General features: G+C 39.5%; 1 protein-coding gene across 1 annotated transcript in view; it reads right to left on the bottom strand.

The window, feature by feature from the left end:
- ZNF365 (zinc finger protein 365) overlaps positions 1-27,427 on the bottom strand; it is a 115,897-nt gene that overhangs the window by 18,951 nt on the left and 69,519 nt on the right. Inside the window, exon 4 of the mRNA XM_003258229.3 lies at positions 1,916-1,972. Coding sequence (XP_003258277.2) covers positions 1,916-1,972 — 57 coding nt within the window. The remainder of the gene's footprint in view (positions 1-1,915; positions 1,973-27,427) is intronic.

Raw genomic sequence — 27,427 nt, 5'->3', positions numbered from 1 at the left:
GGAGCACATTGAAGTCCGCGATTGTCATTCTTCAATTCTGGAAAATTCTACAGCAAGCTGTGAATTTAATCAGGACTGATGTGACCTTACTAAGTTGTCCTTATTGAGCAGCTACATCCAAGGTCTTGTATTTATTGGAATGGGAGGGGGATGGATGGATACACTGTGTGCCAAAAGGGAAAAGCACTGTGTGGAACACTGTCAGGAAAGCCCAGGCAGGGCATCCACCCAAGCCCCCATCTGAAGAGCAGGGATGGAGTTTCCCCATCTGTGTCATAACTATGCTCACAGGCCTTTCCCTGTTCAGACAAGATTTTACTCAGGAGCTCAACCTGTGAAACAGCTGCTCTGGTTGAAGCTCTCCTCCTCCCCCTCCGACTGGGGGCAGTCCTGGAAAAATCACAGGAGACTCAGCCAGCTCTACCAGCTCCTCCAGCGCTAGGCTCTTGGCCCACGTGTGATAGAACGCCCTGCGAAAGCTGATTAAACTGCCCTTTAAAGAATCCCATCTCCCACAGTGGAGATATGTACTTGTCTTTAAGGCCTGCTCACTCATATTTCTGGGAGGATCAGCCCTAGAAGATTCTGTTAGTTATGGAAATATGATTGTGCATTTGAGAGGAAGCTTGGGTCTCTCTCTGGGGTGGAGAAGTTGAGTCTGAATGTAGAGGCAGAGGGAAGCCTTTGTAGGACAGAGAAGATCTACAGACAACAACATGAATTGTTTGAATTTTTAATATGAAATTGAAGATCTTTCTGCGGGGGCATGCCCCTCCTCTCACAGGTTCCAACACTCCCGATTGCTTCACACCTGGACAGATTCACATATATATGGGGCTTGTCTGGCCCCTATGGGCATCTGAGTTTGTGGACCCCTGGCCTATATGTAAAGCCAGTGCTGCCCCAGAATTTAGCCAAACCAATGAAGTGAAGAATCCTCCCCATACATTTCCACATTGTCGTTTCAACTCTTGTGTTCCGATATGTACTCCTGTCTCCCAACACCACATCAGAACTAACCTCTATTGTTCCCGTTAGCCTGATTGGTATCTCTCTTAGGGCTTAGAGCAATCTGTCTTATATTACCATTTTGTATACAGTAGTCCCCACTTATCTGAGGTTTTGCTTTTCTAGGTTTCAGTTACCCATGGTCAATCATGGCCCAAAAATAGATGAATACAGTACAATAAGGTATTTTAAGAGAGAGAGAGACCACGCTGACATAACTTTTATTACACTATATTGTTGTAATTGTTCTATTTTATTATTAGCCATTGTTGTTAATCTCTTCCTGTGCCTAATTTATAAACTAAACTTTATCACAGATATGTATTTATAAGAAAAAACATGTAAGAGTTCAGTACTATCCACAGCTTCAGGCATCCACTGCGGGTCTTGAATGTATCCCTAGCACATAAAAGAGGGACTGAAGTATTACTCATTAAAATATATCTCTGCAGGGTCTTGGACAAGTACTCAATAATTATTTTTTGACTTATTCTCAGTTTGGATCAGCTCTGACTGCCACAATGTACAGAAGAACCGTAACCATCGTTACAGCCTCCATGCCATCACCACCTACCTCCCAGTGATATGGCCCCTCTCAAGAGCTGTTTGGAGGTAGAGAAGAGAATAAGACCAGTGGCAAATCACTCAAATCTGGTACTATTCAGTTAAAAGGAACATCATATATAGGGAGAAAAGCTACAGAATATAATGGATCCTCATTTTAAAGGAAGAAGCAGACTTTCCTCCTTGCTAATGATGGCTTGGGAGGAGGAGAATGTGAAAATGTATGTTTTCATACAGAAACCAATGGCCTGCTGCGCCCCTTCCAGTCTCTCTCATATGGACTCAGATGGGCTGCTGGTTATTGTAACCAGGCCCAACCCACCCACCCAGGTGGTGGCTTTACCTCCAATTCCAGGTCATTTTGGCACACCAGGCGAGCTTCGCCAGCACCTTTCCAGCTCTGAAAGGAAAAGAAGGGTACTGCCATCATGAACGGAGCTAGTGTGTAGACTGAATAAGTCACAGCAAGACTACAAGCAGCACCATGTTCCATTTATTTAAATAAAGAGAGCTGACATATTTTCCCAGGCTAGAAACTGAAATTGCATTAATGTGCTAATTGCAATCAGGACTATATCACTTTGCCTTTTTATTCCATTCAAATTTTTGTTACCCTATATTAAAAATCATACACCACTCTTCATTTCCCTAAATATTTTAATTGGTATATTTTAGTCTGGATATGTGTACATTCTCTGTTCCCTCCCATCTGGGTGTAATTTTCCATCGTCTCCCCCTGATGATCTGCATTTTCTCCTTCAAGTCCCTCCTGTAAACCCACTTCTGTGGATCTTGCTTTCACATTATGCCATTAAAAGATCCAGCTGGAAGGAAGTGCCTCTGAATGGAGTCCAAGAGAAGAAACAAAGAAGATGGAAACCAGATGCCATTGCAGTCATCCCCATGTGAGTCATGGTTTTCTCCTGGAAAGTGTCTATCTCAATGCTGTGCATCTTTTCAATTTGAAGCCCACTAGACAGAAGCTCTCCCTCCATCTATGTGTGTTTTAGCCATCCTCAGTAGAACCATATATTTTGAATACTATTGGCATACAGTAAATGTATACATAGTACTAACAGTAACAAATAAATATTTACTAGTTAGGTTTTAGGTCCAACGTAAGATAGTCATTTCTTTCATGGGTCATTTACTCACTCTTATTCCAGGCCCGTTCTTCACCAGCTACTCTCAGAATTTGAAGTGAATGCTCTAGTTTGATAAGGGTGTATGGTTTAGGATTGTTCAGTATTAAAAACAAATAACAACAAAAAACCAAAACATAGATAAAGCCAGTGCTGACCTCCAGAGGTTAGAATCAACATAGCTTTTCTTGTTTTTAAGTACAACTTAAACTGTTTTCTGTGTAACGGATCGTAACATCTCTGAAGTTTATTCATTCAGGTAGGAAAAAAAAGGCCAAAAACTCAGCTAATATTATTAAAAAATAATAATAAAGTGAGAGGAAGATCCCTGTTCTCCCCAAGTGGTTTTAAGAAACAGCTTTCAAAACTCTTCTAGATGGGTATTCAATTAAGCCAGTAGCAAAAATGTAACTGGCAAAATCTAATGTTGTTTAAAAAAAAACGCATGTGCATGCACCCACATACACACACATTTATATACCCACACAATATTATATATATATGTGTGTGTGTGTGTGTGTGTGTGTTCAAGATGGTGGACTGGATGCTTGCATTTATCTACACTCCCTTTCAAAATTCTGCTGAAGAGTCAGTTAAGGAAATAAATTCATAACCATGCTGAAGACAAAAAAGGAAACCATCAGCAGACATTTTGATACTTTTCTGGAAGAAGGAAACCATCAGCAGACATTTTGATACTTTTCTGGAAGATGGAAATACAGTGAATAGTATGGATAGATGAAAGAGCAGAAAAAGCAGCATCCCAGATATACTCAGGAGGAGGCTGCAGAAAGGGTGGAATGTTCTTTGCAAAGAAGCCTTGGGGAATCTTCACGCTGGACATGAGCAGATTCAGAACTCACGGATGGAAGGAGGAGCAAAAACTAAGTGATTAACGGAAGGTTGTCCAGAGAATGGCTGCACCATTTGACTTTTGTCATCTTTCTCCTTTTTTCCCATGCATACAGATGGAGTAGTGAGAGGGGATTCAGAAACCTTTGTCCCCTCCCCAAGATCTGATCTATTAAGAAAGTAAGATGTCTCCCCAGGAGAGCTAAGGCTTGTTGTATGGGATTTGGCATTCCACAGTGAAGCCCTCTGTTTTTGGTGTTTTGAGGTGAAAAAGAAAGTCATTTGCATGATTCTCTCTACTTGCATCCTAAAGGGAAGCTTGTGGTTAACACATCCCACCCATGTACACAGCCAGCCACCAACCTCAGATGTGCTTACTGAGGAGACACACCTACTCAGTGGCAGGGAGCTGCACCTGACACCCAGCCACCATTGTTAATTACCTAGTCCTTCATTCATAAATATAAACAAATAGCATGAATGATCAAGCTGACAGAGTGGAAATGAGGAATGAAAGAGAGCTGTTATGCATGTGGTGTCAAAAGATACTATCTAACACCAAAGACTCACGAAATAAAAGTGTAAGTCTGTTGTTTAAAGTTATAATTGTCACTGTGGTTTGCCATCTCACAGCCATTTCCCCTATATGTAGCTAGCAGAACCCTGACCTTCATTTGAAGTAAGCCTTCCTTCTCCACTCTTAGCTCACATGCTTTGGCAAATGTGAATGTAATTCTACACCCATGATGGAATACGGGACCTAGGTCTAGGCTAAAGTGTACAACCTATGCCCTTGGCCACATCACTTGTTTTGAAATGAGCAAGCCAACCCCATCTGCTTAAGTGGTATAGAAAATTATTGTTCAGAAATATTCTCTGTCTCCTTCTCACTCCCATGGGAGGAGAGTACTTCTCCATTCGGTTGATTTGGGGTACAGTCATGTGACTGTCTTTGGCTAATGAGATGTTAGCAGACATGACACAGCATAGGTTACACATGTTTGTGCAGCTGGTCTTGCACTCTTGTGCCTCTGTCATCACCATGAAAATATTCTTGGGATGGGTCACTGGTCCCAGGAGAGAAGATAAGAGACATATGGAACAGGGCTGAGCTACACTAGCCCAGAAGCGTAAGCAAGATCAGCAGAGCTGTCCATAAAAGCCCAGCCTAAATTAGCTGACCCCCAGCTGACCTCAGAAGTGTGAGCAGCTCCTACCAAGATCAGCAGAACCCCCAACAAGCCCAATCTAGATCATCTGACCTCAGTCAACCCACACATACACGTTAAGTAAATGCTTATTGTTGTAATCACTGAGTTTGTGTGTGTGTGTGTGTGTGTGTGTGTGTGTGTGTGTGCGTGTGCGTGCGCGTATGTGTTTTAACTGAGCATCATTGTGGCCACAGCTAAATAGCATTACAAGAAAGACAGATGCTTACTTTCCTGCTAGTCTAGAATCTAAGAGAATATGAAACCAGAGCTACAGCTGTGGTCACCACATAGACCTTGAAGATGAAGCGTGCAGACTGAGGACAGCTGAGCTGAAATCAAGTCCCGCTCACATTGAGCTCTCAGTTTAGCCTGGTCTAACGCAAGTTCTGCCTCTGATCTTGTTTATATGAGCCAGTAAATTCCTTTTGTATTGCTGAAATCAGATGGATTTGGCTTTTTCTATCCCACTTACAATCAGAAGAATCTTAACTAATACCAAAGTATATAGGTAACCAATGATAGAAATAAATTCATAAAAATGAGAAGAGAGGGGTGTGGGAGTGGTCAACACAAAATAATTCCTCATCTTACATGGCATGGACAACATAATGTTCAATTCAGTAAATCAAGAAATATAAATATAGGCATGTTTTACAGAGATGATCATGGGAAAGGACTGAAATAAGAAATAAAGGTGGTTTTACTGGGACAGAGAATATGACCAAGGGATGAAGTGTTCATTTTTTTTTTATCTTATGGAGATCTGTGCTGTCCCATGGGTGGCCACTAGCAGCAGTTGGTCATTTAAATTTAAATTAATTAAAATTTAAAATGCAGTCTCTTGTTCACAGTAGCAGCATTAGTAGTGCTCAACAGCTAGCTACATGTGGCTAGTGGCTACTGTACTAGATTGAACAGATATTGAATCTGTCCATCACCATCACCGGAGCAAGTTTAGTTGGACAACGCTGTAGTGGAGGGTCAGGAGTCACTGTGTAAAGTCAATGAATCAAACAACAGAAGTTTAAATACATCATTCAAAATTGCCCCATCACGATTTCATGGTACAGGCCCTGGAGAAAAACAGCTTAGTTTCATTTCAAATCCCAGCTCTGATACTTATGAGTTACTGAACCTTGGATAAGTCACATTGATCTTTCTGTACTTCAATTCACTTATCGGTAAAATAGCAGAATACATGCAGACCTTTCTCACAAGGTTGCTGTGAGAATTAAATAACCAAATATATGTAAGTTCTTATATTTTGTGCCTAGCATGTGGTAAACATTCAATATTTATTTTTTATTTTCTATCCTTCTCTAAGTTAATTTTATTTTACCATATGCACATAGTTTAAATCTCATGTATATATGAGATTTATAAATCAGTATTTAAATATAATATTTAATTTTTACCTCTCATATACCATATATGTACATATACATATATCTCAGCTCCAGTTCATGGGATTATAGATGCTTTCATTTTCTTCTTTGTACATTTCTATAGTTTCCAAATTTCTGTATTGAGCACGTATTATCTTTATCATCAGAAAAAAAGTTTTTACTTTTAAAGATACCAACATATTCTGAGATCAACAATGTTCTACATCTGGATCATTTGCTTTTGCTGATTTAGTCCACAGGGGCCCATTACATAATGTGTTGTTAGCCAACTGGGGCTTCATGACCTCTTTCGTGGGCTATTACAAAATTCTCCTGGCTGGTCCCCTTCCCTGTCCAGCTCTCTCCCGGCCTCCTTGTGCTGTCCCCACAGTGCTGCCAGAGTGATCCTTCCACAGCACAACATTTATAACACTCCCCTGCTTAAAACCTGTCAGTGTTTTTCTGTCCTTTACAAGTTAACTGCCCAGTCCAAGGCATGCCCCACCAAAGCCTTCCTATTCTAACCTTACCTGCCTTTCCAGTCTTTTAACCCCCCACCAAATGTATCCAAGTCTCCACCCACAAACCACAAGGAGGAACATTCTTCTACCCCTTCTCCATTTCCAGTTGGAAGTCCCGTTTATCCCACAAGATGTGCCTAACTTTGCACTAATCTCCAAAAGCAGAGCTCAGAGCTCCCACTCCAATCAGTACCACTGTCTCAGAGCCTGTTCTACTGAACAGCAATTATTTGTTTACATTCCAGACTCACCCTCAAGTATGTGCTCCTTGAGGGTGTGGCATCTTTGCCTTCCTGTGTCCAGCCCAGAGATTGACACCAAATAGTGCTTAATAAATGGTTATTGCACAGATTCAGGAAGAAATTGTTTTAATTAAAACAATAAATGTTCACTGAAGAAAATTAGAAAGTCTAGATAAATCAGAAGCAAAAAAAAAACAAAAAATGTGAAGCACATGTAACCCCACCTCTCAGTAACATCAACATCTTGGTATATGTCCACAAGCTAGATTAGAGGTTCTCAAGCTTTCTCGGTTCATGGCACTCTCAGTGTTTCAGTAAATTTGTCTAGCATTTTAGACCAAAATAAATTATGCTTATTATGTAGTTTAGTCCAAACACCTTAATGGTTGTATGTAGTTCCCGGTGTCCAAAGGTGTCACTGTGTTTCCCTAGAAATTTTATAATATACTGGGATGGGTGTTGCTGTGAATTCACCACAGTGCCCCAGGATGCCTTGGCACACAGTTTGGGAATTACTGGTCTAGACCTTCTAAAAGGATCTTTTAAAATACAATACATTGTCATATTGTACAGACTTTTGTTAACCTATGATTTCTATTTAATAAGAAGTAATATATGACTTTCCTGCTTGGTAACTGCTTATCTACCAATAGCTAATATTTGATGAGTACCTGGTAAGTTCCCAATGAGGAAGGTGTAATGCTACATCATTATCTTCATGAAGAAGCTGAGACACTGAGTTGTACACGAACAGCAAGGTATACGTTTAAAAGGGAAAAAATGAAAAAAGAAACTGAGGCACCGACAATTTAATAAACTTTACCAACGTCTAACAAGTAGTAAGTTCAAGTTCACAATCAGGCTGCAAACCCAAGAAATCAAGTCTTAGAATCCATACTCTTTTAACCTTCACAGCATCATTTAAATGGGGTGTGAGGCTACAATAGTGTTCTATGGTAAAGATGTATTATAACTTAAACCATATCCCAAATATTAGACATTTAAATTGTTTCCAGATTTTCACTATTTTCAACAATCTTGAAATGAATATCTTTATGGCTACATACTTTCATGTTTATTTCCTTGGAGAAAAAAAATCTATAGATTTTCTTTGTCAAAGAGTACAGTTTCTCAAAGAACTAAAAACAGAACTACCATTTGATCCAGCAATCCCACTACTGGGTATCTACCCAAAGGAAAAGAAATCAACATATTTAAAAAGATACCTACACCCACATATTTATTGCAGCACTATTCACAATAGCAAAGATATGGAATTAATCTAAGTGTCCATCCATCAACAGATGATTGGATAAGGAAAATGTGGTACATATGCACAATGAAATACCATGCAGCAATTAAAAAGAATGAAATCACTCTTTTGCAGCAGCATGAATGGAACTGGAGGCCATTATCTTAAGTGAAACAACTCAGAAACAGAAAGACAAATATGGCCTGTTCTCTCTTATAAGTAGGAACTAAATAATGTGTCCACGTGGACATAGAGTGGGGAATGATAGGCACTGGAGACTCATAAGGGTGAGAGAGTGAAAGGGATGTGGATGGTGAGAAATTTCTTAATGGGCACAATGTGCGTTATTTGGTGATGGATACCCTAAAAGCCCTGACTTCACCACTACAAAATCTATCGATGTAATAAAATTAAATTTGTACCTCATCGATTTATTTAAAATTTTTTTAAAAGATGTACAAACTCCAAGCTTTTTAGTACGTGTCTTCCAGCTATTCTACCAAATAGGTTGGATAAATTTCTATTTCATTATTTGTTTTTTCTAATTCAGTGTTTCACAAACACTGAATATTTTTATTATTTAAAAAAATGTTACCAATAAATCTCCCTAAGTTGGGAAGATACACTTACATTTTACAAACCTTTCCACAGCAAATAATATATTTATGGAGCAGTGAAGGTGGCAGTAGGAAGGATTCAAGGGACCTTGGGCCTGCCCAGTCCTTCTGTGACCATAGGAGAATAATTTAATATCTTCATTTCTACTTGTCTATTAACATGACCAGTGCTTTTCAAACTTTTTACAGAAATAGCCCAAAGATACAAGAGAATAAAAACTTATTCCTAGAGTTAGGACCCTGGGATGTATTGATCCAAAGAGACTCATTGCAGGCATGCAGTTTTTCCTCCTCTCAGATTCAGGCCAAAACTGCCTTCTTCTCCATAAGATGTTGGTGTTTTTAATATAATAACATGAGTTTTGTTTTTTCATTTTTATCAAATAGAATTGTTGCTCCAGGGAGATAGATGTGCAATAACTTAATATGTAGCTTCAAGGACCCCAAGAGACTGCTGTGTACTCCACTTTGAGAAGCAAGGAATTCTCTTCAAGATTCTTTCAACCTTGGTCAGTGTAAGATTCTAGAGAACACGATCTGTTCTCCAGTTAACCATAAAATGTGCGGTCATTATTCTGGGGGTGGTTAATTTTCCTAGAGGGGTCAGCATTTTTCTTTCCCATCAATTTCCTTGATTCCTGATACAGAAATGGCCTTTCCTCTCTGTTCTGACCATGCCTGGCCATCACTGGAGAGGCTGACAATTTAGATCCACATCCTAGAGTCACTAATAATAATAGTATTTCCATCTTCACCCTGAAATCAACACCCAGCTTTCTTAATTAACTTCCTTCTGCTCTAAATTTGTTTCATGGCACAGGTAATGTGATGCAGCAATGAAGAAACACTGTTCTTGGCATAGAAAGATCTAAGTTAAACTCCTAGATAGACCTTCGGGAATCACAACTTCCCCGAAATTCAGTTTCTGCACTGGTAATATAGGAATAGTAATGGTTCTTATCCTGTCTCTCTGACAAGTATGTGGTGAAGATCCTACAAACAAACCTGGGGGGTTATGGGTAAGTATTATTTTTATTATTTAATATCCATCCTCAATTCAGAAGCAGGAAAAAATTCCTTGTCACATTACCCATGACAATCCTCCAGTTCGGAATGTCAGCGGTTGGGAAGCATGCCCCGGCTCTGAGGAGGCTGTGGCGTCAGCTGGATGCTGCTGTGGAGCTGCCTGTACAGGTCTGCACCAGACACAGGGGAAGCCCTTCTGGAAACAATGATGGACACTGTTGAGCTGGGTGGGGCCAGAGAGGGAATGTTGGGTAACCACCAGTGAACTGTAGCCAAGCCCCTGCATGGCAAGAAAAGCTCTTTCTCCTCGGATTTGACTTTCTGATGAAGAAGTCACAACTAAGCTAAAATATTTTAAACTTTCAAGGCATCTAAGTCCCAAAGCTCTCCAGAGGCAGGTGGTGAATGCCTCAATGGGTCTTGAATAGAAACTGGAACCTCTGCACCAGTTTCTGCTTTTTTGCTGCCAGCAGCCCTAACCCTCACCCTCCACAGAACAAGTCACACCAGGGAAGAGTGAGAGCCAAGCTTTTTCTCGCTGCCAAGCCATGAAGACCCTTGAGGCCACGTCAGAGAAGCCATGAACGAGCAGCTCAAATTGAGCAACTTGAACAAGGAAACAAGCACAGGCAGGCACCACAAGCAAAACAAGGGCAAAGATTGCAGAAGGATGGAAAATGGAGCTCCCAAAGCAGTCACAGAAAAAAGGAGCATCAAGATTCATATCAGAAAAAGTGGGAAATAAAGGGACCACAGGCAAAAGAAGGGACCAAACTCCTCCCTACATCTCACACGCACGAGTTTGCTCACAATTCAGCCTTCCTCATTCTGTAGCCATTGTTTTTCTGCTGTTTCCTGCACGTAGTTTCGTTTGGGCCATGTGTGGATGAATTTATAGGTCTAAACGCCAGGCAGTGAGAAGCTATTCCCAGTTGCAAAAAACAACAAGCAAATCTACAGATTGTGCTCTTGTTCAAAAACGGTTGGTTTCATAAAAGATAACTCTTGTCTTAACTATATGTGATGAATATAGAAAAAATAAACTTTATGTCAGGGGAATAGGTTCATTTCTTAAAGGAGAGGAAGTCTCAGATATTAATTTCATTTACCAAGCACAATATCCAGGAAGTGTTAACCTAGGCACAACACACACACTTTTAAATTATTCTTCGCAGATTGGTTTCTTGCTGTCTTTACTTACATGCATATGCCATATCAGCTGGCCACCTGTTTCTAGTTTTTTTGTTGTTATTCAGTTGTTTGTTTGGGGTGTTTTTGTCTGTCTTGGTTGTTTTGTTTCTCTGCTTTTTCCCTCTCCTAACTTTATTTGGAGAAGAATAAAGCAGCAGAAAGGAATAGGGGTTAGCGGCATGCCTCTGGAGTTTCTGGCCCTGTTCTACTTCACAGTGCATAACTTGCTGAGCTCAGTGTAAAATGAAAATACAGGGCTCCTTCTTCAAAAATTATTAAGAATCTCAAGACAATGATCTCAGAGCATTAAACCAGGTACAGGACCTTCTTTGACAGTTCAGTTCACACGGTAACTGTGTGACTTGGAAAAATCATCCTGAAAAGCCTCAGGCTTCTTATCTTTAAATTTGGGACAATAATAGTACTTATCTCGCAGACTTATGGAATAATTAAAAGAAATGACGTTTGTAAAGTGCTTTGCACAGTACTTAGCACACAGCAAGCACTTAAACATTATTAGCTATTGTTACAAATTACCTGCTTATACATAATACCAAGAAACTCAAAATCTAAACAAAATGAGGAATTAGGCAATAATTAGGTCATACAAGACAATCACCACTATAGTCTTAAATTTTTTTTAATAGAGATGGGGATCTTGCTGTGTTGCCCAGGCTGGTCTTGAGCTCCTGGCTCAAGCAATCCTTCCACCTCAGCCTCCCAAAGTGCTGAGATTGCAGGTGTGAGTTACTGCACCCAGCCTACACTCTTTTCTGTGCTTACATTTGAATTATCTGAACTGGAAATCTTTAACATAAATTACCCAAATAATTACATTAGTCGCCTCATTCACTTTGGCAATGAGTAGATCTGGTCAGTCAAGATTTATTGTTCAAATGTATAGTACAGTTCAAATGTTCTACAAAAAAAAAAAAAAAATGAACCAGGCTAAGACTCGTGCAAAAAAGTTGACCAACTGGGAAGATTTGGAGATTGAGGGACTAATTTGAGGGGAAGGTGCAAATAAAAAGATGATTGTGATAATTTTGAGATGATTGTCATTTACTGCCAGTGTGGACAGATCTCAGAATGACAGCCTATATAAAATGCCCATCCTTTATAGAGAAGCCAGAGCTTACGGAAGAATTTTTTTAATTCAAATATTATATTGTAAAATGTTCCAATGATACAGAAAAATATACTCATAATGTACCCACCCCATAGCTTTATCAAATCTTAACGATCTTTACATATTTGCTCCAGATTTTAAGATTTGTATTGTAAAATATAAAATACAAACATAGAACCCCAGCAAAATAAGTGCATAGCTTAATATAAGGTGAACACTCTTGTAACCACCATTAGGTCAAGAAACAGAACTTGGACACCCACACTGGAACCCCTCCATTCCATTCTAATCACAAGCCTTTCCCTTGCCCCCAAAACAACCTCTATTCTGACTTCTATAGAAATCACCAAAGAGAGACTTTTATTTTTGTTTGAGACAAAGAGACAAAAGGAAATCAATATTGGCCATACAATACCAAAATAACACAACTGATAAATGGTATCATAAGCAAGAACCAAAAATCTAACAGTAGAAATTTCTCTTGGGCAATAAAGACTTCCTTTACTCCCCCTCAGATAATTGAAAGCTTTCCTCTCTTTTCCCTTCTCTCACACATGGATTCCACATTTTCCACACTGGATCCATTTTGGCATTTTGCAACCTATTTCACCACTAACAGTGAAAACACACTGCCTCTGTTTCTGTAATTATTTAGCTAAAGCCACAAAAACTGGATAATGTTCAAAGTTGGAAATAATAATTAATAAGTCCATTAGGGTCCTGCTTCTAATATTAATGACTATACTTTTAATATTGAGGTTATTCTGTCATATTTTTGCTTTTGCTTTTATTTAAGTTGGAGATTATGCTTTGAATAAAGTTGCTAGTATCTGTTCAAAATTGTTTATTTCATATATATGATGGATCCATAGCTAGGACCTAGGTAAGACCAATGCTTTCATCTTACCAGATCCATAATCTCCTGGATTTGAAAGGAATCTTAGACTTTTGTAAGCCCTCTCCACTTGGTAGATACCTATAATAGACACCGTATCTGCAATAGACACATAATGCATTAATTAGAATTAAAGGGGACAGTTTATGTGTTAGGATTCTGGGTGCAGGTAAAAAAAAAACCTCCAAATCATTTCAGCAAATACGGGAATTTACAGGCACATTTAACAAACTGAAAAATAAAGGGCCAAAGTGACTGCAATACTTTCAACATTATTTTTATCTCTCAGCTCTTCCTCCACATTGGTATGTCAGCTCTCTTATCCCTAGCTGGCTTTCAGAATCTGAAGGCTGGAGTCATAGCTGTCCCCCACTCTAGGCTCACATTTTTGAGCCTCACATTCCTGGTGGGAAAGGGACTGTCTCCACCCCTGATGAAAATAAATCCTGAGTGTGTACAACTGCCAAAACTCTGCAAATATACCCTTAAGATATGTGCATTTCATTGTATGTAATTTTTATAGCAAAAAGAAAGCCCACTGTAAACAAATACTGAATCCTACTTAATGAACACAAGCTGAAACATTTATGGAGATGTGTATAATATTTGCAATCCACTTTTAAATGCAACAAAAAGAAATTGAATTAATAGCTGGTGAGATGGATAGATATGAGATAAAGCAAATGTAATAAAATGTTAATGGCTACTGGTAGAGTTTGGGTGGCAGGTGTTCACGATACAGTTCTTTCAACTTTGTGATGTTTGAAAATTTTCATAATAAAGGGTTGGGGGCAGGAATTAATCCCAAGGAAAGATTGTACTTTAACTAGCTTGGGTCCCTTACCCAGTGCTGAACCAATGTGAGGGTTAAGACACTGACTGCTCAGCTTCCATCAGTTGCCTGCCATGAAACCATCCACCATGACCTGCAAGGTATTGTCACATAGCTCTTGTTCAGGACACATGTTAGAGGAGGAAGCAGAAAGAAAAGAGCTTCCAGGGAAGCGTGATTCCCCCCAAAGAAAGGGGTAAAGCACAGACAAGTACTGGAGCCCACCATCAGGAGGTGGGCAGCCACCCCCCGTGACTCTTTGACCGTCTTCAGAACAACGGGGTGAATGGTAGGTTCTAACTGAGTCCTGCACTATGACGAGGTCCCTCCTTGCCATTCTCAAATCAAAATTAGCAATGGAATCCGAATTTTCTCAGCCAGTGACTTTTAAATACATTCCACAAGGGGTTGGAGGAAATAACAGAATATGCCAGAGTGTGAGTGACCAATATTTCAGAGTGAAGACATGCTTCTTTACAGATGGGCTAGCTTTCGACCATTTGCTAGATCCTGGCTTAAGAGTGAAGCAGTTTATGTCACTTAGCATCTCACTCCTGTGAAGCCCAGATTCCACAATAAAAAACAAACAAACAATATATACATATTTTTTAGTTTAGTAGATTAGGTAGCTTGTATGTAACAGGGAGGTTAATCTCTTCCTCCCTGCCAAGAGAGGACTTAAGCACTTGTTCTTCAGTACAATTATGTATTAATGTATGTATTTTTGTATTCAGTTATTAAAAGGGCCAAATTTCTTTCTCTCTGACTCTCTCTTGCTATCCAACTTTTGGATATTGGCTTTTATCAGGAATTTTAATAGTCAGCATTAGGAGATAATACACCCTTGCCTACAAAATTCAAAACACATTTGCATAGTTTTTAATTGACAGGAACATGAGGTCAGGTTTGCTAAATGAAGCCGGGTGTCCTCAAATTGGCTGAGAAAGGGTGTACGTTAGCCAAGGCCATCTCAGCCTTTTGTCTTTTCCCACTTGATTTAGGAGCATCCTAGATGCTCCTGCATTCTTTCCTCCACTACCGCCTCCCACACATCAAAACTAGTAACTCAAGCCACTCCTGACAGTCCCAAGCCAGAGCAGGGAAAGAGCAGTTTCAGGACCAGCCAGCCATTTCACCCAGGGTGGCAAAATCCCAGCATTCTACAAAACGACCAGCAACTACAGAGTCAACCACACAGGTTTTTTGAATGGATTTTTTTTCCCCCAAAATTTTATAGCCATTCATTTCTTCAATATCTGCAGCAGTAGTTTTCAAATTATATTATGATAAAGAAAGAAATCCCTGGAAGCTCTGTATCTGAAACTGTTGCTGTTTCCTTGTGCCTAGCTCTCCAAAGTTATAAATATAAATTTAAGGAGCAATAATGATAACATCAGCTAGCATGTATCCAGAACTTATGATACACCACACACAATGCTATTCCCTTTACATATAGTAGCTCATTTAATATTCTCAACTACTTAATGATGTGGTTTCTATTAATATTTCCATTTTACACATGAACAAATTGGGGCATACAGAAGTTGAACAATCTGCCCCAAGTCACACGGTTAGGAAGTGGCAGAACTCGGGTTCAAAGTCAGAGATGGTGCTTTCACTACTATGCTATGAAATTGAAGAAATTCTAAAGGGAATTGTCTTCCCAAGATCACACAGGAGCAGGGACTGGAAACCTGAATTTGCTGCTTGGAACTCTGGGTCCTTTTCTGGCACAGTACAAATAGAACTGTAGGACTCCTGAGAACCTTCTCATAAAGAAGGGAAGGAGAGCCATCCCAGAGTGCAGTGACTTGGGTTTTCCAACCTTACACTTACAGAATTTGGCTAAAGGTCACAAATTGTGTCTATGTGAATGGGAACTGCTCAAAAAAGACCAGTAGATTTGGCCAAATCAGCTCAACCCAATCTATAAAGGTATCCGATGAGAGAAGACCAGAGTTCCTGGGTTTATGGTGCCTAAGACTACAGTCAATAGAAGATGCTGGATCTCTGCCTTGTTCCAATTGTTTACACATATGGGGACCCTACCATGGTCTGACTGAGGCCATTGAAGAAAAAGAACAATGAGATGAGCAAAACAAATATCAGATTTCCATTTTGAATCAGTGGTTCTCAACTTAGAATCTTAATATGATTCTTTTTTGTAGTGAAAACTTTCAAACATACACAAAAGTAGAGACAATGGTGTAACAAATCCCACGTACCCAGCACCTAACTTGAACAATGATCACCACCTTGCCCTCTTGCTCAGATCTTTTTAAAAATAGAAACTGTAAAACCTCACTCTAGAAAAGTGCCATTCAATAGGTGGGGTCTCAGAATCTGCATCTTTTTCAAAGCTCTCCATGCAATTCTGATGACCAACCTGGTTGGGGCTGCCTCACCCCTATTCTTAGCACTGGGGACTGCATCTGCCCTGAAAGAGGTAAGAAGACTTCCCTGGAGTTGATGGCATGGCATTACATGACTTACAAGAAGAGATTCAAACATTCAGAGGTTTAACTGCCAGGGCCCATGCAGGAAAGAATTCATTCCAGGTGATTTGAATGAAGAAGACATAAGGACAGAGGAGAGGGCAGGTTAAGGAAAAGTTAGGGTGGTTGATGCATCCAGAGACTAGCAACAATAGGAGGCTATTACCAGCCTCCTAGGGCCATTACCAGCCCTGGGGCCCAGGGCCCAGGGCCAAGACAGTTGCTACAGTCTACTGAAAACTAGAACCATAGATAAGGGGCTAATTGGCAGAAGCTGTAATTTGAAGTATTTGAGCGCAGCTACTTCTAGAGACACTACAGAAGCAGAGGGCTCAGAAGTTATACACTGACCTCTCTTCCTACTCTCCTGTCTCCTACCAGGGCCGCTCAATGGCCAAACTCAACTGGAAACCAGCCAGCACACCAAGAGATGTATCTGCAGGGATCAGCCTCCCAGGGCACAGAGAAGAGAATCTGGGGAGCAGAACAAGATGGGAAATGGGGGCAGAAAATAATCAGCAGGGGAATAAGTCAGTACTTCCTGCCCCTGGAGTGAGAGGAAATGGCTGATGTTTCCTGGACTCAGTCTGACACTTCTCAGCCCTAGAAGATGCCAAGTCTAAGAGCAGAGGGATTGCCTAATCTTTGACAATATCAGTCCAAAACCCTTGTCATGGATGGCATTGAGAATGCTTTGGTGGAACAGATGAATGTACCCCTTTCCTCACAGTCAAGCTGTACTCCATGGGGGCAAAAGTTCAAGACTGTAATCATTGCCTATTTAAGTTGTCACAGTGGAGAGGCCCGGCTTAATTTTTTTTTAAGTTAACATTATTTACTGGTCACAGGGACATTAGTTCTCAGTGAAACGCAGTTAAAGGCGATTACCTCCTCATTGCCACTTATTCTCAATTTACCAACTAAAAGGACAATGTAGGGGTTCTGATCACAGAAGTTTTATGGAGCCCATTTTCCCCTTGAAATCTTGAACTCTATTATTTGCCAGTTGTTTAAAAGCTAGCATTTCAGTTTCAAAGCTACAATCACATTTATTTTCTGGTTAAAAAGCAGGAGAAGAAAAACAACTCCCCAGGTTGAAGTTAATGTTTTTAACTCCTTCTCCCCAAGAGACATATACATATGCAAGCTTGCACCTCTAGGCTCTGGAAACATGATAAGCCACGTAACTGCATGGAACCAGGGAACTGTAATAAGACTAGAGCATCTAAACACAAGGCAGAGGAGCCCAAGAAGGAAGGTAAAATTCTAAGCAGTCTCCTTTGAAAGGGTCACTGACCAACTGGGGCATACACAAAAGAAGGAGTGATCAGAGTGACAACAGACATTGAGGGTCTCTATTTGTCTCCAATTTTCTGAAGGAATGGAATAACTAATTACAAGCTTTCAAAGGGCAGAACTAGAACCAATCATTATAGGAAAATCCCTTTCACCCCAGAAGGAAGAAGCTGATAACTGATTTATTCACTGCTTCAGTGCTGTACTCTGTGCTTGACTTATAAAGGGCACTCAATGTTTGCCAAATGAAAGGTCATCACGGGCACTGGTCAGTGGTGAAAACTGCCACTCTAGCTAGAGAGCTACGTGTCACTAAACAGAATGTCCGGCGATTCAGAATTTGAAGCCCGGTTGAGCCCTTGCAGGGAGCACTGTCGAGTGCATCCCTGTATGCGATGGACAATTGAATCTGTTCTGTTTCTGGGGTTGATCAATTCTAAATCTAATGGTGCTCAAGTGGACCAGAACTTGGTCAGGAGTGGAGGATAAGGAAGTTATCAGGGCAAGTCCGTCCTCATTCCTGGGGACAATCAGAAGTGGAAGGTAAATCTCAGAAATTCCCCCCATGTTGGGGATAAAGCCAGCCTCTCAGATTAGAAAAATAAAAAGCCAATGTGAGGACTCCCTGAGAAGACATCGGAATATTTTCCCTTGTTGGAAAAGAGGAACCAGGAGTTGAGTCCACCATAGCCTGTGTGGAGGAGCAGGATTTCAAGAGACAGGGCAAAAGGTGTTTCTGCTAGGTGCAGGCAAAGGAAGAAGGCCAGAAGGATTATTTAGAAGTTGACCTTTAAGCAGCCAAATGACATCCATCCCTCCAAACTTCTAAAGGTAACAAGCAAGAAAATGAAGCCATCGTTTCAGCACCAGCAATTGTAACGTAAGCCTGTGAGTATCTCCCTCCACCCCACCCACCACCAAGTGAACACCTTTAAATATCCTCGATTTTGCATACAGTTAATTAAAGAATGTAGTTTGATTGCTCATCTCATCTGTTCTATAGTTGTGAGTCAATGTATGGAATTTACACTCTGGCTTTGATTCATCTCTGAGCATTCAATTTAGCAGGGAAATTTTCCTTCTCTCTTTCGACTTGGGATCCTGGCTCTTTAAATTCTATCCTTATTGCCAGGCTGTTGTCATGGAGAAAAATAAGTAGCTCTTCGGAAAGCTTTGAGTTGCTGTTCCTTGCTATTTAAAGATCCCCCAGTAAAACGAAAAGTACACTCTGTTTCCATATAAGGCTCTGCCACTCCAAGGCAAGAGTGTCACTGGGGTTTGGTTCCGCGTGCTTATGGCAGTGTAAGACATGTCCCAGGCATCTGGGGATCACGTTTGCTAAGCATGTCTACCCAGCTTAGGAAGGCAAAAGAAAATCAGAAATCAAGACTCTGCAGTCTGAAATCTTTGATTGACGGAGCTCCGGAATCATTATGAGCTGAGGCAAACGAGACAAGCCAAATCTTATAATCACCATCTATTCTGCCTCCCACCTGAAGTATTTGCTGTTATGTGGCCTTACTAAATTGCTATAATCCATTTCCCTGCCACCTCCTAGTGAAATATCCAGTATCTCAAACTTTCTTCGATTCAATTCACAAGCATATATTAGACATGTAAAATAGGTCCAGTTATTTGCTGGACATTGTAGGGATTCCCAAAATATAGAGCAAGCTTCCAATTAAAGTAAGGTTGGAGAGATAAGACAACACAGGTGAAATGCCAAGTGATATAGAATATGTGATTCCCAACTTTTGCTGATGACTGCACACAACCACGGAGCTATATTACCAGGCCCTTGCATCTGATTTACTCACCCAGAGACTCTAGAAGCGGCGGCCCCAAGAATCAGTAAGGTTCTGCCCTGTGTGGACGACTGAGGTCTGTATGACTTCTAATAAGAACATGTCTCTGAGCCTCAATTTTCTTATCTGTGAAATAAAGAAAATGGTCTAGATGGCCTCTGGGTTCTTCTTTCTCTAGCATTCTAGGATTTTGCTATTTAAAGAACTAATATGTATGGTATAGATAAAATCAATGCAAAAAGTCAAAGAAGGCTTCATGAACAATGTGGGACCTGGGAGCAAAAAGAAACTGCCAATGGGTGTAGAATGGTTCTAAGTATGGACTTTAGAATCAGACATCCTTAGATTTGACTCTGAAGCTCTGCAACATACTGGCTGTATGACCTTAGCCAAGCAATTTAACCTCATAGGTTATTCATTTCTTATCTGTAAAATGGGGATAATAATAATATCTGCTTCTTGGACTTTTTATGAGGATTCAACCAAACAACGTAGATAAAGCACAAAGAATATTCATAATAATCATCAATTATGAATAAGTGAATATTTAAATAATTTGTCTTCTTACTTATCAAGGAAAATATTTTGCCCACTTGAAGATGGCCTTTTCTCTTTTGCGAAGGAAATATTTGCCTCATCACATAAAAACGTTAGGTTTTAAAGGAATGACTTTAGAGATCAGATCATGTATTCATTCTGTTATTTACTAAATATCTAATATGTAGGAAGGACTTTGCCAGGCACTGAGGCAGTAATTCACAAGTGAGTAAATCACAAGTGATTCCTGGGTATACTTTCAGACATTTTGTTTCTGTAGTTTTGAGGTAGGGACCAGGAATCGGATTTCAGCAAAGCTCCAGTTGATTCTGAATAATGAGATGACACTTTTACAAACACTACTATAGAGATACACAATTAATAAGGCAGTATTTTCATTTCAAGGAACTTATAATTCTCTATCTCATATCTGTCAATTTGCTAAATGCATTTTGCTGCTTCTAACTTTCTTCCCTTCTCTCTCCCCCTACTTATTCACTCATTGTCTGTAAAACTCTGTAGAAGGCACAGTGCTGGTAGACATAAAGATGGAAGAAAAACCTCTGCCCTCTAAAAGTATATTTTTATGCAAAGAAGGAAACAACAGACATTGCAGTCTGCTTGAGGGTGGAGGTTGGGAGGAGGGAGAGGAGCAGAAAAGATAACTATTAGGTACTAGGCTTAATACCCGGGTGATAAAAATAATATGTAGAACAACCCCCATCCCGTGACCCAGTGACACAAGCTTACCTATGTAACAAACCTTCACATGTACCCCTGAACCTAAAATAAAAGTTTAAAAAAAAAGACAAAGAAATAAGAAGAGATACAAAAATAAATAAGTAAATAAAAGTATGCGTTCATAAAGCTCAGAATTATTAGCATTTGCATGGCAAAGTGAGCCTAAGGTATCCTCTGACATACGTGCATTTTGTATAACAGACTCCACAGGCAAAGTTCCTTATTCCAATTAAGCAGTGTCTTAGATAAGCATATGAGACTAATTTCAAGAAGTCCATTTTGTGCGGGAGAAAGTCCGGAGAGGACAAAGGAAAAACATGCAGATTGCACATGTTTATTTAGCCACCACTCTGTCTCAAGCACTGGGCCAGGTTCTAAGAAGTATCAAAATTAAAAGTGAGGTGATATTTTTGAGGGATTTTAATATTTAGATTGTATCAGTTAGGATATGTTTGGCTCTCAGTAACAGTATACCAAATTAATAGTGGCATAAACAATAAAGACATTAAATTAAATAATAGAAGATATAAGAAGCTGGAGGATGGTCATTTCAGAGCTGATTTACCAGCTCCACGTTGTCAAGGTCACTGGGTTGACATCTTCAAGAGTCCCTTGGGTTTCCCATTTTGTTCACAAGATAATTTTGCAGATCCAGACATTGAATCCTTTATAACCTCATGCAAAGTCAGGGCAAAGGAAGAGCCGCAGCTATTAGAGGGCTTGCACATATGCTTTCCCCTCTTTGTTATAAAGAATATGTCTTTCTCAGAAGATACCAGTGTATTTCCCCTATGCTTCATTGGCTAAACCGAGCTACACGTCCCATCCCTAGCTGCAAGGGAATCTGGGAAAGGGAGGCATCGTTAGGTAGTGAGTCAACATTTTTTTTTTTTTTTTTGCTAGAGTTGAAATAATCATAAAATTCTAAGTAAAGATTAATCAATTGCTCAATCACGTGAGTGCTTCTGGAATAAACACAATGAAGGAATACACATGGCATGAGGAAAATGTAAAGAGAGAGAGGAAGACAGAGAGAGATTGAGAAGAGAAAGAAAAGACCCATTATTAGTTGAAAGATGAGAAGAATTTAAATTGGTAAAGATGAAGGAACTTTCAAATAAGGGAGAAAAACTAAGAAAGCAGGAAATGGAATTAAAATATCTATAATGACCAGAAACCGTAAGTGTAGTATCAACAGCAGCAAGGTGATAGTCTTACCAATATTTATATCATCATTACAATAATTTTATTTTCCATGCTAAATGACCTTAAATGAGCACTATTTTCTATTTGAAATGTGTTTGTGTGTGTGCATGTGGGTGTATTTCTCAAGAAGCACTCTAGCTAATTAGACAAAATGCTTGCAAGTTAGTGAGGCTGTAATGCAGAAAGAATAGAGACCAGGCAAATTCTTTCTGTTTGATGCCTACCTTAATAAAGCTTTCTAAGTACCTGTGAGAAGCATACTGAGGAAGGATACTGGTGCTAGATACCATTCATCAGCTATTCCAAGCTTCAAAGGCACCAAAATGCTGAGTTATGAGGATTTTGCCAGAATCTATTCAAGTGGAAATCACCCAGAGTAAGGCACAGTGTGCCTCTGAATCGTCTGCTTACATAAGAGAATAGCAAAGGCCTTAGATAAGGGAGTGACTTGATCTAATGTTATATTTCTTCCTTAATGCCAGTTATTCTGTATCTGCCCCTCATGTTTTTTTCCTTTATCTATCTTGTTAACACTCAAAATTACTTTATGTATGTGTCTGTTTACCTGGTTTTTGTACTCTTTCCCCTTTCAATAAAAACTCTATGTGGCTGGGCGTGGGAGCTCATTCCTGTAATCCCAGCACTTTGGGAGGCCGAGGCGGGTGTATCACTTGAGGCCAGGAGTTTGAGACCAGCCTGGGCAACATGGCCAAACCTCGTCTCTACTAAAAATACAAAAATTAGCCTGGCATGGTGGCTGCGCCTGTAATCCCAGCTACCAGGGAGGCTGAGGCATGATAATCGCTTGAGCCTGGGAGGCGGAGGTTGCAGTGAGCTGAGATCAAGCCGTTGCACTCCAGCCTGGGTGATGGAGTGAGACTCTGTCTCAAGAAAAAAAACAAAACTAAAACAAAACCAAGACAATCCTGTATGAGAACAGATATCATATTCTTGTTCTCCATTGTATCTTCAGTCCTTGTCACAGGACCTGTGGTCTCTCAATATTTATGAAATGAATGCATGAGGGAATAAATGCTCCTATCTGTTAACTAATTTCCCACACACAGTTACTTGAAATCTACAAAGCTGTCCAGCACCAACTGTTATTCCAACAGGCTCATGCTATGCATCACGACAGAGAAATGATGTTGGATGTAGAGCATGTTCAGCAAATAAAACTCATCAAACCAAATCTCACCAGGCGACCAATAAAAGAAAGATTAATACCTACATAATCAAGCCTGTGGTTTGTCTTTAAAGTATGTGGATACATTATCAGCTGTCACCCCCTAGTGGTAGAGAATATAATTATCAGGGCTGCTTGTTTCTGGTCAAAGGAAGGAAAGAAGCCAGGGGATTTGCAGAAAAGTGCATTTGCTACCAATCTCACAACCTTTAAATTGCATATACTACTCACACACACATGTACGTATATGTGTGAATTTAGAAGGAAAAAGCTTTATGAGTTACACCTTACTCTGATGATCTGGCTGTTTGTTAACTGCCTGGAAAACATAACATGAGATGTAAATAACTTGCTAAAAACTCGCTTTAAACTTTGTCTGCTTCCGTCATTACAATTCCTTATGAAATCCCTTCCTGAGAAAGAATTAAAATAGCTGTTTATTCTCAAAGCCTCTTAGAGAGGAATATTGATTTCCTATTTAAAATTTGACATTTACTCTCTGACGTGCGTAGAATTTCCAGAAAGCAAGGAAACCATGACGAAGTTACCCTAAAGCTTGATATAGATCAACTTTTTTAGATAAATTTCAGAAAACTACATTTTTTAAAGACAAAAAAAGTTAAATTCAGCCAAACTGCTACTTACAAATCATTAGTCGCAAAACAGCCAGTTGCTTAACTGAATTCAACCACATACATTTCCCTGCCTCCATCCAATCCTATTTTCCAAAACACCCACGGACACATATATTTGTATCTATGGGTATAGATTGTGGAAGACTTTAAAATAAACCATCCAAAATGATCTCTGATTCTGAAATCACTGGAAACAGAGAATACATTTCTCATACACACATTTAAATGTGGTATTTGACTCTCCCTCTTAGCTAGAGAGAGTTTATGTGGAGTTTATAAGAAAGTTTATAGTCAGAAGTCCATCTGCTTATAGGTCTTGTTTGAAATGCTTGGTGTGTGTGTGCTAGCAACATTTTTTGGAGCACTCGTTGTTTACTGTGCATTGAGCTAGGCATTTAACCCTCCTAACCAACTTACGATATAAACAGTGCTATCATAACCATCTTACAGACGAGCCTGCTCGGGCATATTAAATTCCTGGCACAAGGTTACCAGCTACGGGACTAGATCTTACTAGATCCCAATTGGTTGTCCTTCCAGCATTGGCTTTTTCAGTTAATTGGGTCTGCTCAACAAGAAGCAGGAACTTAGTAAGTGCAATGACGTTGGTCATGAAGGGTGCTGGCAAGATTCAAAAGGCTTCAGGAAATATTAATTTCTTAGTGAATAAAAATTTCTTGGTGAAAATCTTCCTGCCTTAATGAAATAATGAACCTAATTAACAACTAAGGTCTTGTAAAGCATCAAAATTATCCTTTTTAGCATTATATTTTTATGTGCTAGTACAGAAAATCTGGATATGTTCTATAATTTTCTTATGTAACTAAATCTCAATTGTTATTTATTTTTTTGCCAGTGGCTTTTTTTCTCCTAAATATAAAGAATGATTCCCTGTACCTTCTTTTAACTTCCCTAAAATAATCACTTAGTTTAATTAAGGGTTTTAGTTACTTTAGTACCAGTTAACCAACTTTTTACCCTATTTAATTTATATGGCTGTTGGAACTTTCCTAATGTCTAGAAGAAAATTCCCATGGTCTGGAAAATTGCTTGCTTGCCTGATGGGATTGCCAGTTACACGCTAATTATAGTATCTTCTATAATACATTAGATGGTGGTGGCTACTTTATATATATATAAGTGAACCTCACAAAGGTGTTCAGACCAGTGCATCAGTAAAGCTGAATAAGAAAGAAAAGTAAGAGTCTTACAGTATTACGGTATTACAAAAAAAAAAAACCAAATACCCATGAAGTAAAAATTTTGAAGAGTCTCAGGTGTGAAATCCTACATTCCAAGCATTAAGTAAAAAAGACAAAATATCACAGAACTGTCAGAATGGGTAGCCTTCTTTTGCACCAATGCTGAAATATCATTTTTTATACAACTAGTCTTTTGCTAGATATTTCAGATAATGACATCAAATTTGAGTAGGCTATTTATCCACTTTGCCTATGGGGAACAGACTGGTTTTTAAAAGAAATGAGTTTGTTTTCTTGTTATGGAAGAATTTAGGCATTGCCAGAAGTCTGGATGGAAATGCAGCTGTAAATATCCATGGTAAAAATAATATGCATGGTAGCTAAAAGAATGGATGGGAATTGGGATTGATTTTTCATTTCTGATTATCAAGCCATTATAGATCTCCCTTGATTGGGAACAAGCCATTTTTCCATAGTCTTTCTCAGATGATATTAAAAGTTTATGGTATCTTGCTATTATTGGCCGAGTGTTATCCTTTAATCTCCTGAAAATGGGCTACTAACATTCTGCAGCATTTAGGGTGGAGAGTTCCAGATCTCTAACCTTTTTCATCACTTATACCAGAGCTAGTGCTGAATACAAAACGACTCAGATAAATATATCTCAGGCATGTGTGTGAGGCAAAAAATGAAACCTTCTTCTTGGGAGTATTATTCAGAAGGTTAAGTTTATCAGAAAAAAATTGACCTCCAAATGCTAGACCTGGGCGCTGGTCTTGCCATTTCCTTGGTCAGTCCTTTATCCTTCCTGGACCTCAATTATTTCACCCACCAATGCAGAGACACATGCTCATCTGTGAGTGAAAAAGATCACGTCTAAATAGTCCTTCCCAAATCTCAGCAAGACCTATAAACTAAGATCTTTCTTAGTATGTCATTAGCCAATCATTCTTTAAGTCGGTTTCTCTGTTTAGTTTCCATAATACCCCTTTCCACCCTCTGAAATGGTCTTATTTATTTGTCGGATTTTATTGTCTATCTCTGCTTCTAGAATTCAAGCTCCATGGATTCAGGAACCCATCTTGTTCATTGCTGTATCCAGAGGGTCTGAAACAGAGTCTGATGCATGGGAGGATTCAAGAAGTAATGTTGACGACATGAATAAATAAGTTTCCTCAATAAATAATACTGAATACTAAAAGAAGAAACGTATGATTGATGAGTTTTCACTCTTCTGAATAAGGTTATTCTAATGTCCCTTGTTAGCAGATGACTTTGCGAGAAGAGATTAAAACAGCTTAAGGAGGCTGCCCAGAGCTTGTACTCTGCAATGACAACACTAATTTTGTTCTGATTTCCAGTATACTTCCTTGCTTAGGGGAGAAATGTCCTATTTCACAGTCCTTCTGAGGCAGGCTTTCCTACTTCAAGTGGGGCCGGTTCAGTGCAGTCTTCCGAGTAGGTATAGTCATTGACTGCTTTCAGTTGCTTTCCCTGCTAGTCTCAGTCCCACCAACTTCTAATTATATTAATATGCCAGAGAGAAAATGCAAGAAGGCTCTTCATTCTAGGATGAACAATGAATTGTTCAGACCCTTTCTAAGAGGAAGTATCAATTTAGAGCAGGGACAACACACAGCCCTTGAGCACCTGAGGTTAAGTATACCCACAAACATTCGTAAGCATTGTGATTGAGTTGCACATTAGCCCCACCAATACCTCTCCACCCATCAGTTGATTTGTTTTTCATTGGATTCTTGTTTCTCCAATTTACAGGGAGGAAAAAAAAAATAAGGTTTGGTGTGTTGAAGCATCATTGAGCAATCTTAGACCTGAAACATATCTTACTGATTATCTAATTCAATGTTTCCCAAACTTGTCTGAACAAAAAAATCACCCAAGGTGCTGGTTAAAATATCAATTCTCAGGCGTCACCCTGCTGATTCGGATTCAACAGGTTTGGGTGAGGCCGAGTGCATTCGGATTTTTTTAACAAGTGCCCCAGGTGATCCTTGTGTTCAAGCAGGTTTAGGGAACACCAACACACACATTTTCATTTACCAGCGGAAGAAACTAAGTCTGAGAAAGCCCTGAAAGTACATCTGGGTCACACAGCTCACTAAGAATCTTCAGTTCCTGGACCTGGATTCTTTCCCTTGTACCAGCCTGCCTCCACTAAATCTCCATCCCACTAAAAAACTATAAAAATACACACAAGGAAACTAAGCACCCCCAAAACGCCTTAACTTCCTCTGTATTTCCAAATGAAAATGTTAGCTGACTTATTTCAATATTTCCTTGTTGTGAAAACTTTTTTTTAACTCCAATCGTAATGTGTGTTTGGCCTGGATTGGTGTCCAGGCTTTAAAGGCAAGTGCTACAGATGCCATCTCAGGATGCTCTCTCGACCTGACTTGGAGCTCTGTGGAGTTGACCTTCTGCTTCTTAAATCCAAAT

The sequence above is a fragment of the Nomascus leucogenys genome, chromosome 18 (genome assembly GCF_006542625.1).
Source record: "Nomascus leucogenys isolate Asia chromosome 18, Asia_NLE_v1, whole genome shotgun sequence".
Taxonomy (NCBI): domain Eukaryota; kingdom Metazoa; phylum Chordata; class Mammalia; order Primates; family Hylobatidae; genus Nomascus; species Nomascus leucogenys.
Note: the sequence above shows the minus strand (reverse complement) of the source record. Positions and strands in the feature narration are given on the sequence as shown.